Source organism: Urocitellus parryii, chromosome 1 (genome assembly GCF_045843805.1).
Source record: "Urocitellus parryii isolate mUroPar1 chromosome 1, mUroPar1.hap1, whole genome shotgun sequence".
NCBI classification, from domain to species: domain Eukaryota; kingdom Metazoa; phylum Chordata; class Mammalia; order Rodentia; family Sciuridae; genus Urocitellus; species Urocitellus parryii.
Genome location: NC_135531.1, coordinates 189,191,941 through 189,208,694, shown reverse-complemented (window position 1 = coordinate 189,208,694; position 16,754 = coordinate 189,191,941). Strand labels below are relative to the sequence as shown.

The 16,754-nt window shown below is 35.7% G+C and overlaps 1 protein-coding gene across 4 annotated transcripts in view; it reads right to left on the bottom strand.

Moving 5' to 3' along the window:
- Positions 1-16,754, bottom strand: part of Uggt1 (UDP-glucose glycoprotein glucosyltransferase 1) — a 113,463-nt gene that overhangs the window by 62,125 nt on the left and 34,584 nt on the right. For all 4 annotated transcript variants that reach the window (XM_026388184.2, XM_026388199.2, XM_026388192.2 and 1 more), the window contains exons 12-17: positions 14,432-14,523; positions 12,948-13,098; positions 10,689-10,808; positions 8,956-9,041; positions 3,958-4,093; positions 1,663-1,794 (exon numbers count right to left, since the gene is read on the bottom strand). In XM_026388184.2, the coding sequence (XP_026243969.1) occupies positions 1,663-1,794; positions 3,958-4,093; positions 8,956-9,041; positions 10,689-10,808; positions 12,948-13,098; positions 14,432-14,523 (717 nt within the window). The remainder of the gene's footprint in view (positions 1-1,662; positions 1,795-3,957; positions 4,094-8,955; positions 9,042-10,688; positions 10,809-12,947; positions 13,099-14,431; positions 14,524-16,754) is intronic.

Sequence of the window (16,754 nt, the reverse complement as noted above, 5' to 3'; positions counted from 1 at the left end):
TCTGTTCCCAAATCAACTATTTCTTTAGTGAAATAACACAATTTAATGATACATAAACCAATAAATGAGTACAGAAAGAAAAGGTTGTTCTACCTACAAACTGAATGACTGGAAAACTCAAAAAGATAAGGATAAAACTAACTGAGGCTAAACTGAGTATGGGTCAGACAATTTAAAATGCTTGGAAAGAAGATTATAAAAATCTAGAAGGATTCTGTGCTCAAATGAAAAAAATTATAAATAATTCATTGAGTGTGGTTCATAAAGGAATGATAGCTCAAAGAAATCAAAGGCTTTGTTCTTCATTGAAAAAAAGGAAAAAAGTTGGTAAAATTTTTTTCTTTTATTTATTTATTTTTTTATTAGTTCTAATCAGTTATACATGACAATAGAAAGCTATGGAGCAGAATTTTTCATTTCTCAGCCATACAGGACATAAAGTCACACCATTCATGCAATCATACATGTACCTAGGGTAATGATGTCCATTTCATTCCACCATCTTTCCTACCCTCTTGCTTCCTCCCCACCTCATATATTTTAAATTAAAATGTTTCAGAAATGTATTTTGATTTCTTGCCTTAACATACATTTTCAATAAGCTGACCAAATTGTTCCTGCTTATAATAGGTAAAGGTCGTTTATTGTATTTAATGTCTCATAAGAAAAATAATTATCTTTAAATTTAAAAATTTTAAATTCCCTTATTATATCCTTACTACCACTTTGTCACTCCTGTTTATCACATTTCTTAATATATTACCATCTCCAGCCCAAACAATTAAAGCCAATATGATATATATTATAAGCTATATATCATCTCCCAGCTGGACATTTCAAAGATTTTGTCTAGAACATACTTCATACAAGCACTACTACTAAATTATAAAAAGTATTTATTCTGCAATTTAATAGTTAATATGCAAGTTAAAATCAATGATAGCTTCACAAAACTGAAATATAAACTACTTTTTCAAACACTAAAAAGTGATCTGGTTTCTAAGGGTTTTTTATTTTAAATTTTTTGCACATTTTTAATTGGTGCATTATAGTTGTACATATTAATGGATTTGTTGTTACATATTCCTACATGCACACAATATAATGACATAATTTGGCCAATATCACTCCCCAGCATTACCACCCTTCCTACCCGTCTCCCACACCATTGTCCCTTCCTTCTACAGATCTCCCTTTGAATTTTTTTGAGATCCAACCCCATTTTTGTTTTTCTTTTTCCTCTCTAGCTTCTGCATATATGAAAGGAAAACATACAACACTTAACCTTCCGAGTTTGACTTATTTCACTTAACATGATGGTCTCTAATTCCATCCATTTTCCTGCAAATGCCATCATTTCAATTTTATTTATAACTGAATAAAATTCCACTGTATATATATACCACATTTCTAATTTTCTAAAAGCTAGACAGTCAAGTGTTGTGTGCCTGCAGTATCTGACTTAGGAGGATCTTGAGTTTGAGGCCAACCAGGACAACATGGTGAGGCCATGGCTCAAAAAAAAAAAAAAACCCAAAAGCTATTAAATTTTTAAATGTTAAGTACTGAACACTTCAACTACACTCCCACCATTAACAACCCTCCCCAAAAGAAGAAAGTACAATATTGCAGTTAAATGAGATGTATCCAAGAATTTATTACCTTCCGATTCTGATCGTAAGCAGAATCAATTCCCAAAATGCTATTCACTTCCACATATGGATATTTCTTCTCCAGGACACTGACCACATGTTCAACTTTCACTTTTTCTCCAGTTCTCACCTTGTTATAGATCTGAACAAAGAAACCAACAGGTAACCACACTTTTAAACCCAAATTTCAAAATGTTCATTATGAAAGATTTCTGAATGTAGGAAAAAAAAACATTTTTCTTAAGAGGTCAAACTGGAACACAGCAGGAATTCTCCCTTTTCTAAATACTTCATTAAAATGCCTTCCTAGGTGAGAAACTAAATAATTTTGAAATGGCACAAAAAAAGTTTAAATTAAAAAAGTTAAGTGCTCCAATCAATTCATAATCACATTAAGTTCCAAATGCAAAATTCATTAAGGAAAATCCGAACACTTATAAGTAATCACTGAGATGAGGATGCATTTCCATGATGTTTAGGGTAAAAAAAGGTAGAAATTATATATGGCTAAATCCCTGTGTTTAAAAAGCAGATAAAGCTGGGCGATATGGAGCACGCCTATACCCCAGGGGGCTGAGGCAGGAATATGGTGAGTTCAAAGCCAGCCTCAGACAAGACAAGCAAGTCAGTGAGACCCTGTCTCTAAATAAAATACAAAATAGGGCTGGGACTATAGCTCAGTGGTCCAGTGCCCTGAGTTTAATCCCCAGTACCGGAAAAAAAAAAAAAAAAGCAGATAAAAAATAAATAGCAAATTGTGTCTATATGTGTACAGTTCAACATCTAAAAAGCTGCAAGGCAACCCTTTAATGATACCTACTTTTAAAGAGGATCAGGGAAGGGAAAGGGGTGAGACTGAGAAATTTTAAGCTGATACAAATATTATTTGAAATTTTTAATAATAAACATGTATTATTTTTATAATAAAAATTAAACAAAAAAAATAAAATTTGTATTATCCTTTCCTTAACATGCCTATCCAGGAAGGTGGGGGAGAGGGGCTTTCAAAAGCAGACTTTTAAAACATTTGTTATTCTGAGTGGCCTCTTTTTCTATTTCATTCTCCACAACCCCACTGCTAACTATCTTCCTCATAATTTCTCATGGAGATAACAGAGCAGCTTATCAACTAGAATCCCAGTTACTCCCTTTGCCCTGCATGAGATCAATCTCCACATTGCAGCAGAATTGAGTTTTTAAATCTGCCTGCCATGTTCCACACACCCCAGCTGCCTACACTACACAGGCCCTGAGGAATAGCTTCCCCTTCCACTTTGCTCTCATAATCCCCAGCTCACACTAACAACTTGGAATCACCATGTCTGACTTGCAACTGCTTAACTGATTACCACTTTTCCTCCTAGACTCTGCTGGGACAACTTCCCACTCCACAAAAACACCCAAGACCTTCCCAGCTGGAACAAAGGCCCTGTGCCACATAGCCAGCTATGTTCTCCACACTGTAGAACACTCTCTCTCTATATCTGTCCTCCAGGAAGTTGTAATGTCATTGAAGACAAGGGTGAAGTCTTATGTCTTTGTATTCGCCACAGCTAGTACCAGGCCTGGCACATGCTGGGTCTTCAATAAATGTTTGCCAAAAAAGTAAGTGAACATTCTAATGAACAAAAAATGTCTCAAATGAAATTCAAAACAATAAACATAATAACATGCAGACTAACATCATGTATTTGGATAGAAGTGGTGAGATTAAATGCTTTAATGTATTATTTAAGGTTATCATTAATCTGAAAACAAAACAACTGTTACTTACAAAGTTGTTTATATTCAAAAATTTTAAAAAAAGAAATAACAAGAAAACAGAGAATTCTGATTGAACTTGTATAAGTAAATCCTTTGACTATACATACAAGTCAGAGCATTTCAGATTTTCTAACAAACAGAAAAACAAGACTAGGATCAATAAGAATTTTATGAGTTATATGTTACGCTAAATCCTAATTTTTAAAAATCATGACAGTCTTAAAGAAAAAAAGTAAACATTTTTTTAAACAAGTAGAGACTATCATATTTGATAGAAGATATTAACCAGTGATTTCAAAGCACCAAATGGCAGATGACTAAGATGCTCTGGCAGGGCTCCTAAAGAATCTCATCTTGGATGAAATCTTAGCAATCTAATATTGATGTTAGCAAATCAATATAGTAAAAGCAATCCCTGAAATACAAAACACATAGTTTATGTGAATAATTTACAGAAAAACAAAATCCTTCTTACCACATTTTATGCTTTACACCAAGTTAAATCTTAAAAATCTATATGTCATTTTGAACAAAAACATACATGTGTCAGAGTTTGAAAGGCATGATAATCATCCACTTCTTGGACAACGTAATTATATGCTCTAAGAACAGCCACTCCGGCATCTTGCATCCCATCAACATCTTCAGAGTCATTAACCACAAATACAAAACCAATTCTAGAGGGGAAAGAAGAAGAAACATCTCAAAGAATGAAAACCAGCTGAAAAGAACAGCATCCCATCCTGAGGTACTACAGATAACATAAGGATACAATTAGTAAGTGAAAAGCACAGTTCAAACCCCACTCTAACCCAGTTGACAGAGGCAGTCACACTTCACATACAAAATAAGAGTAGGTTCTTGTAGGCTTTTCCAATGCAAAAGCAAGCTGTTTCTAATCATACAGAGATTCTGTTACTGACATGAAGGGAATTACTTACTTAGTTCTAGATGGAAATTTTATTCTGCTTTTAAACAAAAAATTGGAGAAATGAAAGCTTTTGGACACTAAAAATAAACAAGGATAGCTTCTGAGATTTAACACAAGCAACATCAGAAATATAGATAAAAGGAAAATATGGATAAAAATTTATAATTGTCCTATACCAAAAAGCCACAACCAAGGTTAAGTTTATTACATTTTAAAATAAAGACATAAACCACAAGAAAAATGCTATTATGCATCTACAGATGGGATTAGGAAAGATACTAGAATGAATCAGATGTAACTTTCCTATGTTCATACATGAATACACGACCAGTGTAACTCCGTATCATGTACAATCACAAGAATGGGAAGTTATACACCATTGCATATATAATATGTCAAAATACATTCTATTTGTCATATATAACTAAAAAGAACAAATAAAAATAAAATTATATTTTAAAACTTTTGCTCTATAAAAAGCAGAAGAAAAAGCCACAGACTGGCAGAAAATCTTAGCAAAATACCCATGTGATAAAGGACTGGTAGCTAAAATATAAAAACAACTCTGAAAACAACATTGGGAAAACAACCAAATTTTATAATGGGCAAATGATCTATACAGACACTTTACCAAAAAAGATATGCAGAACATCCTATGTCATTGCAGAATTATAAGTTAGAACAATAATGATATATTACTACACATCTATTAGAATGGCCAAACACAAAAACACTGACAATACGAAATACTGGCATGAAGTGGAACAACAGGAACTCTCATTCACTGCCAGTAGAAATGCAAAATAGTGCAGCTACTTTGTAAGACAACTAAGCATACACTTTTGTTTTATTTGTTGTTGCTGTTTTTATTTCCTCACTCTTGTCCTTTTCTTCTCTCCTTGGCCCCATCCTAAAGTAATATCCATGAAGGGAGCCTCTAGCATAGCAATCCCTACATTTCCCATCAAATATCTCTTTAATTCTAATGAAGCATTTTAATGGAGGAACACTGGTGCCTCGTTGGGAGCAAAATAAATGTTAACAGTGGCCACAATATTGTTTCTGTGATCTCTGTATAAGTTTCAGAGCAGAGAGTCAACTGGGGGCTAGTTTTAGAACCCTTGAGAGTGAGGTTGGCAATAAAAGAGAAAAAAGATTGGAGGTGGGATAAAGCATCCCAGCAGAGTTTTATGTGACTGGAGACCAACAGAGACACCAGCCCTTTGATTTGAGTTGTACAGGCACTTGAATAAATAGTGAATTCTGGCTAACTGTTTTTAGTCATCTCAGGCACTAAATGGAAGATTTGAAACAAGAAACACTAATATTTATCTGCATATTAACAAATTAAAATGAGCCAAAAATGTTCTCTTCCTCTGGAAAATATACAATACATTCATACAAACTAAGTACCTGCCCACAGGAATGATTTTGCCAGATGTCCTTTTAATATTAAGGTTAATAACATCAGTGTTCTTTAGTACTCATGTGGAATTAAATCATGATTTGCCTTGGATAAGTGGATTTGTGCTCATTTCCCAATCAAATAAGATAGAAGACTTGAATACCAAGATAAAAGCTACATATACCAAAAAACCCACTTGGATTTGGTGCATGAGGGATGTTGCATAGGGAAAAATGGCCACAAGTTGTAACTCTGCTGGTGTACAAAATGGTGATGGGTCAGCCTTGATGATAAACAATGAGAGGGCACAAAATTAAGCATAGGCTTATCACACAATCCAGAAATTTTGCTTGGTATTTAGCCAATGTTAGCAATGTTATCTGTGTCCACACAAATACCTGCATACAGACATTTTCAGAAGCTTTATTCATAATTGCCCAAATTTGGAAGCACAAAGATGTCCTTCAATAGGTGAAGAGATAAACTGTGATATATCCATAAAAGGGATTAAAAGACATGAAATTATCAACCCACAAAGAAATGGAGGCCAGGCACAGTGGAGCATGCCTGTAATGGCTCAGGAGGCTGAGGCAGGAGGATGGCAAGTTCAAAGCCAGCCTCAGCAACTCAGCGAGACCCCTGTCTCTAAATAAAATATATAAAAAAGGGCTGGAGATGTAGCTCAGTGGGTTCAAACCTAGGCACTAAAAAAAAGCTACAGAAGAATCTTCAATGCAAGGAAGCTCATTCAAAAAAGACTATATACTATATACTGCATGACTGGAACTATGTGCCATTCTATAAAAGGCGAAACTATGAAGACTGTTAAAAGATAAATAGTTGCCAAGGCTCTGGGGATAATGGAGGAAGAAACAAACAGGTGGAGCACAGTAGATTTTTAGGGCAGTGACTTGAACTCATATGATACTACAATACAGATACTTGACATTCCAAATTTGTCCTTTATCAAAACCCCTTACCATGTGCCACACAAACAGTAAATCTTAATAGAAGCTTTGAAGTTTAGTTAATATTAGTGTACCAATATTAATTAATTAATCAACATAGTTCTGGAAAAGCAATCTATTAATTTTAGAATAGAGGGGTTACAGCTTAAAAACAGAGGAAAATATAAAGTTATATATCAAATTGTTAAAATTGATTAGCTCTGCTGAGGTGGATGTTTATGTGGACAGAGATAGAAAGATTTTTTTAGTTGAAAACTGTCTTTTTTTTTTAATCCCACTTCTGATTGAAATCATGAAAAGCAGTCTAATATTCTTATGTAAGCAAACATATGAGCTAACACCAAGTTAGGGCAGCAGAACCTTACTATCTCCTTATAACTAATTCCTCATTCCCGAGTTTCCAATTTGGAGTACAGGATTCAAAGGTTTTTTTGTTAGCTTGGCCAGATATCAGGAGGTAGTCTGAAAACCTGTAGGCACCTCTCCCCTGCCAAAACCTTAGTGCAGGACCACATTCACCCACACCAAGAGCAAAAGTAAAGCCTGCCTGCTCACGTCTCCCCCAAAACTGTTCACATCACACTTTTCGTTGCCTCAGAGTCTGGGTGCCTTATTCTTATCTACCTTTGTCAGCTGAAGATCACAATCCTTTTTCCTGTCCCTCAGTACAATCAATAAATATTTCATCAGTGCCCACTGTGTACCATGAGTCCACTCCCATATTTTTAGATGTCCCTTTTAATCAAAATATAGCTCTGGTTGTGATTCAGTAATTTATTCCTCCATCTTACCAAGTACATTCGCGTTTTATATGAAATGTTTTACTGAACTAAAAATCTCTGCTTTCTTAGCATTTGAAATTCTGTTTTCTTCAAAGTCTCTCTGAAAAACAACTTCTTCCACAGATTGAGATATCTGAGCATGCCAAACTTCTCAGTCTATTGTTTGTTTCCCTGAATTCTAAAGCACTTATAGCTAGTATGATATAATCTAGCACGTGATCTTCTAGAAGTCTTAAGTGTTTGAAAATACACTTGAAGATTTCTTCCAAGAAGGTAGGAATATAGCTTTTAAAACATCCACAACAGTTTGGTGTTGGACACGAAACACATGCTAATACTTGCTGGCTAAACAGTGCTTTCCATCTTTTGTGGGAGGCCAACCTTACGGGTGACTGAGTTACACTCCCCAGCTGGGTGCTGAGGCGCTCAGTCACAAAAATGGGTGTGTCTTGTTACAGCCCCATGGGTGAAGCTATGCTCACCTGTTCCTTTGTAATATAACCCCTTGCCCTGTTTAGGATAGAATCTTCCATGGAAGTGCCTTGTGTGTGTCCCCTTATCTTACTGTGCTCTTGGGTGTGGCCTACCCAGGTGTCAGTCAACCTGCTGACAGTGGACATCATGAAGACAGACTCAGCCCCCTGAAACCTGACCCCTTGCCTCATTTGAATAGCTTCTCCTCAATAAAAGGGGTCAGCGCATGCTCTCGCTCTCTCTCTTTCTGCAGACCCTTAAGGTCAGAGGAGCCTCACAGCGACCCCCCCAAAAAAGGTATTTGTGTCTCTTGTGTGGTTATTTCGTGCAGCCCAGTTAGCCCAGTTTAACTAGAGTGACCCCTGAGCCTTTTAGTCGCTAGAACAGAAACCCGGCAATCTTTATTTTCTTGATTTTCAAAGAATACAAATTTCATCAACATGTAAAATTATCAGAAGCATTCAGAATAAAAGTAAAAATATCTTAACACTTAAATGTAAAACTTTAAACATTTTTTGTTCTTGAAAAAAAACTAGAAATTTGGAAAATTTGGCAATGTGACTGAAAAAATTTGTCTGCACTATAAAAGGCTGTGTTACATTTTATAACATTTAGTCCCTGATGGTCTGACAGCAACTATGGCATAGCTCTATATGTTTGCTGAAAGTGGAAATTGGCTTTGTGATGTGGTCATTCAACCTAGGAAAACTCTCCTGCACTGGAAAGCAAGCTGGAACCACGAACTATTTTTAAATAGGTATTTATTAATAATTCAATGGTGGTAAGCTCCTATTCATTGAGAATCAAATTCTGAGCCCCAAAAGATACTGGCTTCAATTCCAAGTAGAAGGTAAAATTGCCATTAATGATCCTCACTATTAATTACCCTACAATTCAGTAGCACCCAGATTTATACTTTGGAATGACAAACAAAACCTCAGCTAAATTAGAGAGATTATCAAATCAATACTAGTGTTACCTTAATGGTATATGATTACTGAGGAACATTTCAGCTGTGTTAATCAACTCTGCTGTGGCTTCATGTGCAGGATCAACTATGATAACCTGTAGGGAGAGGGTAAGGAAAAGAACCCATGAAATGACATTTATTCAAATGTTCCTGGGCCAATAGAAATTAGTCATCTTACATGAAGCCAAGATTTTTGTATCTACTACTGAACTACATAAAAGAGGAATTAAGACAACCAGCAGCTATATACATCTTTGTCAAAGAATGTGGTTAGTAAAGAGCGAAGATTTCCTCATGGATTTTCTGGTAACATGGGAACAGTATTCTAGACAGGTGACAGCTATTCTTCTACTACATCAAACCAAAAATGTTGTATCAATGCTCTCACCCTAGAAAATGGAGAGTCCTTCTTTGTATGTTTATTTCTAAAGATCTCTCTCGATATCTCTCTCGATATCTCTCTCTCTCTCTCTCTCTCTCTCTCTCTCTCTCTCTCTCTCTCTCTCTCTCTCTCTCTCTCTCCCCTTGTTGTTTGGTTGTTTTTTGTTGTTTGTGATGGAGTCTTTCTATGCCGCCCAAGCTGATCTCAAGTGATGCTCTTGCCTAAATTTCCCCAGCAGCTGGGCATGCCCCACCACATCAGCTTAGGATCTCTGAATTAAGAATTTGTTTAGAACTCAAGTCTTAGACCACAATAACAGCTATTGCATAAACATTGAGCACTTAGGTGCTAAGCAACTTACACATACTCTATTATTTAGTAAAGTTCTTTCTCCATAAAAAAGGAAGAACAAAATTTTGGAAGGAAAAATATAGTTTAAAGAGTGAGAAAAATACAACAGGCAGGTTCCCCAAAGGCTCTAAAGAAGCCCACTCTAGCACCAACTGGCCCCACTTTCAAAGAAAAAAATGAAAGGGAAAAAGAGGACCAGCTAAGTACCCTCTAGCTCAATTTCTCTAAAGCAGTGAAATGAGGAACAATAAGTAGAAGCTGATGAAAGGACCTATTTAAGGGATTACACTGAATCACTAAATTTAAGAAATTAATATACTTTAAAAAAAAAAAAAAAACAGTAGGGTGTGATGGCACACACCTGTAATCCTGGTGCACTCAGGACGCTGAGGCAGAAGGATTGTAAGTTCAAGGCCAGCCTGGTCAACTTAACAAGTTCCTGTTTCAAAATAAAATAAAAGGGGCTGGGTGTGTAGCTCAGTTATTGAGCAACCCTGGGTTCAATCGAAAGTACTGCCAGAAAAAAAAAAAAAGATATTAAAGAAAACCAGTAGTAATATGCATCTTCTAAGTCAAAAGGAGAACTGTCTTAAAACTTAAATTGCTATGAACATAAAACTGCTCTTAAAAAATAGTGTTAACTAAACCAGAGGCTGGAGCTGGAGCTCCATGGCAGAATGTATGACTCATATATGTGAGGTCTGGTTCAATCCCCAAGCACTGCAAAAACAAATACAAACAAAAAACTAAAATGATGTAGCCTAAATCTAAAGCTTTGTGTTACACATGCGGAGCATTTCCTCACACACTGATACAGGCTGCAATGCTGATGTAGCATCTCAGCACAATAAAAGATCCATACATTCCAAAGCCCTTTCTGTTTGAACAAGAAGTTGAACTGGTGATGGTAGTAGTTGTGGGGAAGCAACTAGTAAAGGACAAAAAGATAGGAAGAGGGGAAGGGAGAAACAAAGTTCACAGGCAAACAATAAGTAGAAGTTTCATTTACCATGTTATGCAAGTTTTTCCTAATCTGCCGAATAACACCAGGAAAGGTAGGTCGAAGTAACTCCTGTAGACTAGAAGGCCATGAATTATATCTGCTATCAGCCTCCAGGTTATTGACCCACTAGAAAAAAATAACACAACATGGCACATATACTTTAGTCACTAGTTACTAAAATTGCAGTTAAGACTTTATTTTGAGAAGAATTACACGGAACAAGACCCTTTTCAAAGACATAAGAATCAAGTAGAAAAATAAGTGCCTAAAAGACAAGCCACAGAATAAATAAAATTATTTCAGCCAATAAAAACAATAAAGGGCTAGAGTCATGAAATACCAGTAAAAAAAAAAAAAAAAAAAAAAAAGAGGCAAGCAATTCAAAGGAAATGTGTCAAGAATATGAAAGTAATTTACAGAAGAAATCCAAATGGGCAATAAATACAAGGAAAGCATATACCCTCAATTGTAATCTGGGAAATATAAACTAAAACAACAATGAAAGTTCATTCATTAAACTGAAAACAAATTCAAACTTTGTCAATATCCAAGAACAGGCAAAAATGTACAGCAATATGAACTCTCACCCAATGCTGACGTCTGGAACATTCACTTTAGAGAAACAGACCTAATAAAGCTGAAAACTTGATTCATACCCTACCCCTAATTACTCCAGATCTAGGTTATCTACCCCAAAGACATTTCACATGCACATGCTCAAGGGAAGATGTACAAAAAGAGCCATTAAAGCACTGTTTCAATAGTAAAATTAGAAATAACTTAATATCCATAGAGAAAACAATGAACAAACAGTATGTATCTATGTACCTATCATTTCTTTAAAAAGAGTAGGGGTGAAGGAATTATGTGTTATTTCCTTGTTCATGGATGCATAGAGTATTTCTGGAAGGATGTAAGTTAAATGCTGATCCTTGCTGACTCTGAGAAGAAAACTGATGGCTGGATAGCGATTTACACTACATAAAGCTTTTACATTTTAAAACTAAAAATGTATAAAAGATTTTCTTTAAAAAAGTAAAACATAAAATATGATATAAAAAACTATGTATCAACATCAACCTACAAGTCTTGAAAAAACTTGCTTAAAAAAGGAAGCTGATGAAGGACAACGATAGGGGAACAGACTATCCAAATATTTAAAATATTTAGTAAGAAATAACATAATAAAATAAGGGACAGGGGAATGCATATCAACTACAGAGAATAATTACTTTCATAGAGGAAACAAGTGAAACTGGGAAGGGAAATAACTGAAATATTTTTTCCCAGAGATTTGACACAAAATGATTATTTAGAAAGTATATAGATGGCTCATATAGTTGTTAACCCCTTTATTAACAAATATGTCATATTTATGTTATTTTCTTTACTCATAATACAAGTAAAACATTTAAATCATAAAAACAAATGCCATAACAGAATTCATGAAAATACGTAACAGTTTTTTCTATCAAAATTCCTAGGGTGCTAAGATGTACTAGCCATATGAGGTCTACTCCAATCTTATTATTACCATGACCACCTACGATGACACTACTCCCCACATTCTTTCTTAAAGGTGACAAAGGCTCAGAGAGATCACATAAATAAAGTACCAGAAAGGAAGGTTATTAACTAAACAACATACTTTTTTAAGTTTTTTTCATTTGTTCTAATTACACATGACAGTAGAGTGCACTTTGATACATCATACATAAATGGAGTATAATTTCTCATTCTTCTGGTTGTACATGATGTAGAATTACACCAGTCATATAGTCATATATGTACATAGGGAAATAATGCCTGATTCATTCTACTATCCTTCATACTCCCATACTCCATCCCCTCCCTTCACTCCCTTCTACCTAATCTAAAGTAACTCTATTCTTCCCTAGCCCTCCCACCCTCCAAAATTGTGAATTATTTAGCAGTTTTAAATCACACACATTGCCACAAAATCTCATAGGACTGTATGTAGCTGATAAAACACAAACTAGACTCTCCTTCCTGAGAGGTGCTCAGCTGAATCCTAGGGATACAATGTAGACAGAGATCATTATCAACCAAAGCAGTGACAATAACTCAACTTTTAGGAGCATTTAAGAGCTACTTTGTAGTATATGCATAGTTCCACATAAACAGTTGCAAATCCATGATGGCAACACAAAAGATGGTGGGAATAGCTGAACTCTCAAAAAAGACAAATTAGATAATTAAGATGCCTGACTAGAATGCCCCTTGATACCTTAAAGGAATACTCACTGAAATAGCAGAACTCCTGATGTCTACAGCATAGTCGGCCTCAGAAGGCTGGATGTTCAGCTTCAAAATATTATGCAGAGCGATGCCTTCTATTCCCAGTCTGTGCAGACCCTCCATTACCCGGGCTTCATTCCTCAATACATCAAACAAACTAGGGGGGAAAATAAATTTAAAAAGCAAACTTAGGTATTTAGTAAGAAAAATTTAGATCCTTGCTGTGGGGGGGGGGGGGAAGAAAAGAAGATTCATCAGGTCAAACTCAGTGCCAAATTAAACTGAGAAACTCAACAAGGGAACTTTTCCCCTTGTTTTATCCCATCAAAGTGTGCAGACAGGAGGAGTAGAACATGTTTCTTGGCTCCTATTTATTTACACTTCTCAGTGTATATATAGATTATCTCTAAGTATAAATACAATTTGAGGATGAAATAACTCTAAATCTACACTACACTGCATGTTTTTAAAAACAGTACACTAGCCTCCCTGCATTATTTCTAACAACTGCATGTGAGTCTACAATTATCTCAAAATAAAGTTTAAAAAAAACACTACAAAGATACTAAATTATATATCTTTAATGTTTATATCAATATTAATTGACACAGGCATGTATACACATACACACACACACACACATGACCACAGAAAAAAGTCTGGAGAATTGCTGGGGAAGAAGAAAGGGAGTTGGATGAAATAAGATGGGATGAAATTTTACTTCTTAGTTCCCTTATCTCTGTATTATTTTGCATTGGTTTTAATGAGCAAGTACACCATTTTAATATACTAAAAAGGACTGTATATGTTTTTAATAAACCATTCAATGAAAACAATTTTTTAAAGTATTCATATCCATTTAACTGACTTATCACTAGCTCCATAATGCAATAAATAGGCATAAATGTTTAATTAAAATAATTAATATGAAAATATTTTATTGTGTAAACTACTTCTGAAGTATTAACAATTACTTTTATTTTTGCAATTAGAAAGCCAGTGACAACTGTCTTGATTTTAATTCCAAGGAAAAAATCTGAATTCTACCTGACTACCCCCTCCAACCAAAATCATAAAGATAATTTGGGGCTAAATAGTTTTAAACTACATTTTAAGAATAACAAAAAAGTAGGTTTTCAAATAATAATGCCTTCAGAGACAGCATTTTGAATAAACCCCTTCGCACTATTCCAAAAGCAAGAGGTCTTTTCTGATGCTATCCTTAACAGGTAAACTTTAGCTCTAAAAGGGCATCCTTGAAAAACAGAATCCTTGAACATGCATTATGTTACAAGATGGCACTAGATCACAATGTCCACCCCAGGGACAGCATGGGCCCACCTCCACACCCTTGGGGTTGGGGAGTACAGCCTGGTAAATTGTCTTTGCCTCATGCCACAGTAAGAAGGGACAACAATCTGAACACATCACAAGGAGCTACATAGACATTATAAAAACTTACAAAATGAGAAAAAGAATATCATCTGTACCTGAATATATCCTGTGTATCTAAATCAATATGAAGCCCATTGATGAAGAGAGCAGAGTCTCCAGGCTGTAATCCTAAAGTTCCCTTAAAATACTGAAAAAGAAAAAGGAAATTATTAGAGAATGGTGAGAGAGTGTTGAACAAACCCTTCTGCATTGCTGGGGTTTACTGTCTGTACAAATCTTGATATTCTAAGGCAGGGTTAAGATTTCCTTCCATATACTCTCACACATCTTCTTTGAATTCAATATAATAAAATGAAAGTGCTGATACATAGGACATACACCTTTCTTCCATTTCCTCCTTCCTTCATTCTAATGATGATAAGGGAAATTCTAAAACCTGTCTGAAAAAAAAGTCAACAAGAAACCCAAGTTACTCAGTGGAGCACCCAAAGACTCTTACTTTTGTTCACCAGTGCCAAACAATAGTGGGCAAGCTTTCTACCCTTATCTTTTTTACATTTCTGCTGTTTTCCCCATCTGTGATATCAATTAAGGCTGTGACAGCAGTCAATAATAACAGCTGAACCCTCTTGATGAAGTTCAGGGATCACACCAAAAAGGGTTTCCTTCAAACCAAGGCACACCAAAAAACTAAGCTGCTGTGCTGGGGACAACAATGCCTCCTGCTGCCTAGATCTGGCATCCATGCTGTCTTTCACCTGCCAGTCCCCAGATGCTGATGGCCCTGCACTCAGGTGGCTATGCAGTCCCTGATTTGCCTGAGCCAATGGAAATTGCTCTGATTTCATGTTGAAGTATCTGTTAATAATGACTCTTCCATTCAATTCTTCTTTCTCTCAAAAGAAACTATTATTGGTATATTCTATACCACAGGAAACTGAGTCACATAGTGGAAACCAGAAGAAACTAGATACCAGAAGCAAAACTTAATCCCTTAGGAACCTACAGCTGGACAGGGAACCACTGAGCTCCCTTCCACTAACTGTCAGCAGACTAAGAAAAAATATACTTTTTTTTTTTTAATATTTATTTATTTATTTTTAGTTCTCGGCGGACACAACATCTTTGTTGGTATGTGGTGCTGAGGATCGAACCCGGGCCGCACGCATGCCAGGCGAGCGCGCTACCGCTTGAGCCACATCCCCAGCCCGAAAAAATATACTTTTAAGATCTAGTGTCACATGGGAAAAGAACAAAACAATGAGGAAGCCATAGCTGTTGCTTCATGGCCATCAGGATTAAGCAGTAAGCAAGATAAGGGGATAATATTAAAATACACATATATTTCAAAATATTGGGTTGTATACCACGAATACATACTTGCCAATTTAAAAAAAAAGGGGGGTAAGGGGACAATGCAGAGTTGCATCAATTGAGAATTGGCATTTCGGGGCTGGGGATGTGGCTCAAGCGGTAGCGCGGCCGTCTAGCATGCACGCGGCCCGGGTTCGATCCTCAGCACCACATACAAACAAAGATGTTGTGTCTGCCGAAAATTAAGAAATAAAATGTTAAAATTCTCTCTCTCTCTCTCTTTAAAAAAAAAAAAAAAAGAGAGAGAGAATTGGCATTTCTTCCATGGGAGAGAAGAACTACACATGTCCACTTATTCCGGAGTCAGAAAAACTGATTCTCAGCTGGTAAATACAGTTTATATCTGTTTCTAGATCTGGACACTAGTAACACAGGTGAGTTTACTTTGGGAAAATTAATCAAACTGAAGATTCGGGATCTGGGCACATTTTTGTATGTTTTATACTTTGGGATGCATTTTTTATGTACTTTATGTTTTAATAAAATGTTTTACTCAAAAGCAATAAGAACCCAGGAAACACCAATATATCTTGCACAATTTAATGTTCTGTCTTCTTGGTGGGGGAAAGCCTAAGTAATATTTGATATTATTATTCTGGAAATTTGAATTAAATAGTTTTGTCAATTCAGTCAATATTTGAGAAATACTTGGTTTGCTTATTTCTCAGAACTATTTAATTAATTAGTATCCTACACATAAAAGTTAAGGAAATTTGGTGTAAAGGCAGTGAATTGAACACAAGTATTTTTTTCCCTCCTGAAACTGTACTGAAAAGACAGGAAAAGAACCTTTTTTAGTTATGAGTTCACAGGGCAAAAAGAACAGAAAAGAAAAAGGCCAACAAATTTTGGAAGCCGAAGGGAAAGGGGTAAGTAATAACTGGACTAGCAATTCCAAGAAAGCTTATTGCTAGGTAGAAGGTAGGAAAAGTCAATAAGAAACCCAAGTTACTCTGTGGAGCACCCAAAGACTCAAGAATTCACAGCCCAAAGGACAGATGTATAAAAGAGGTCGGCAGAAAGCCTCTTTAAGATATGGCCCTG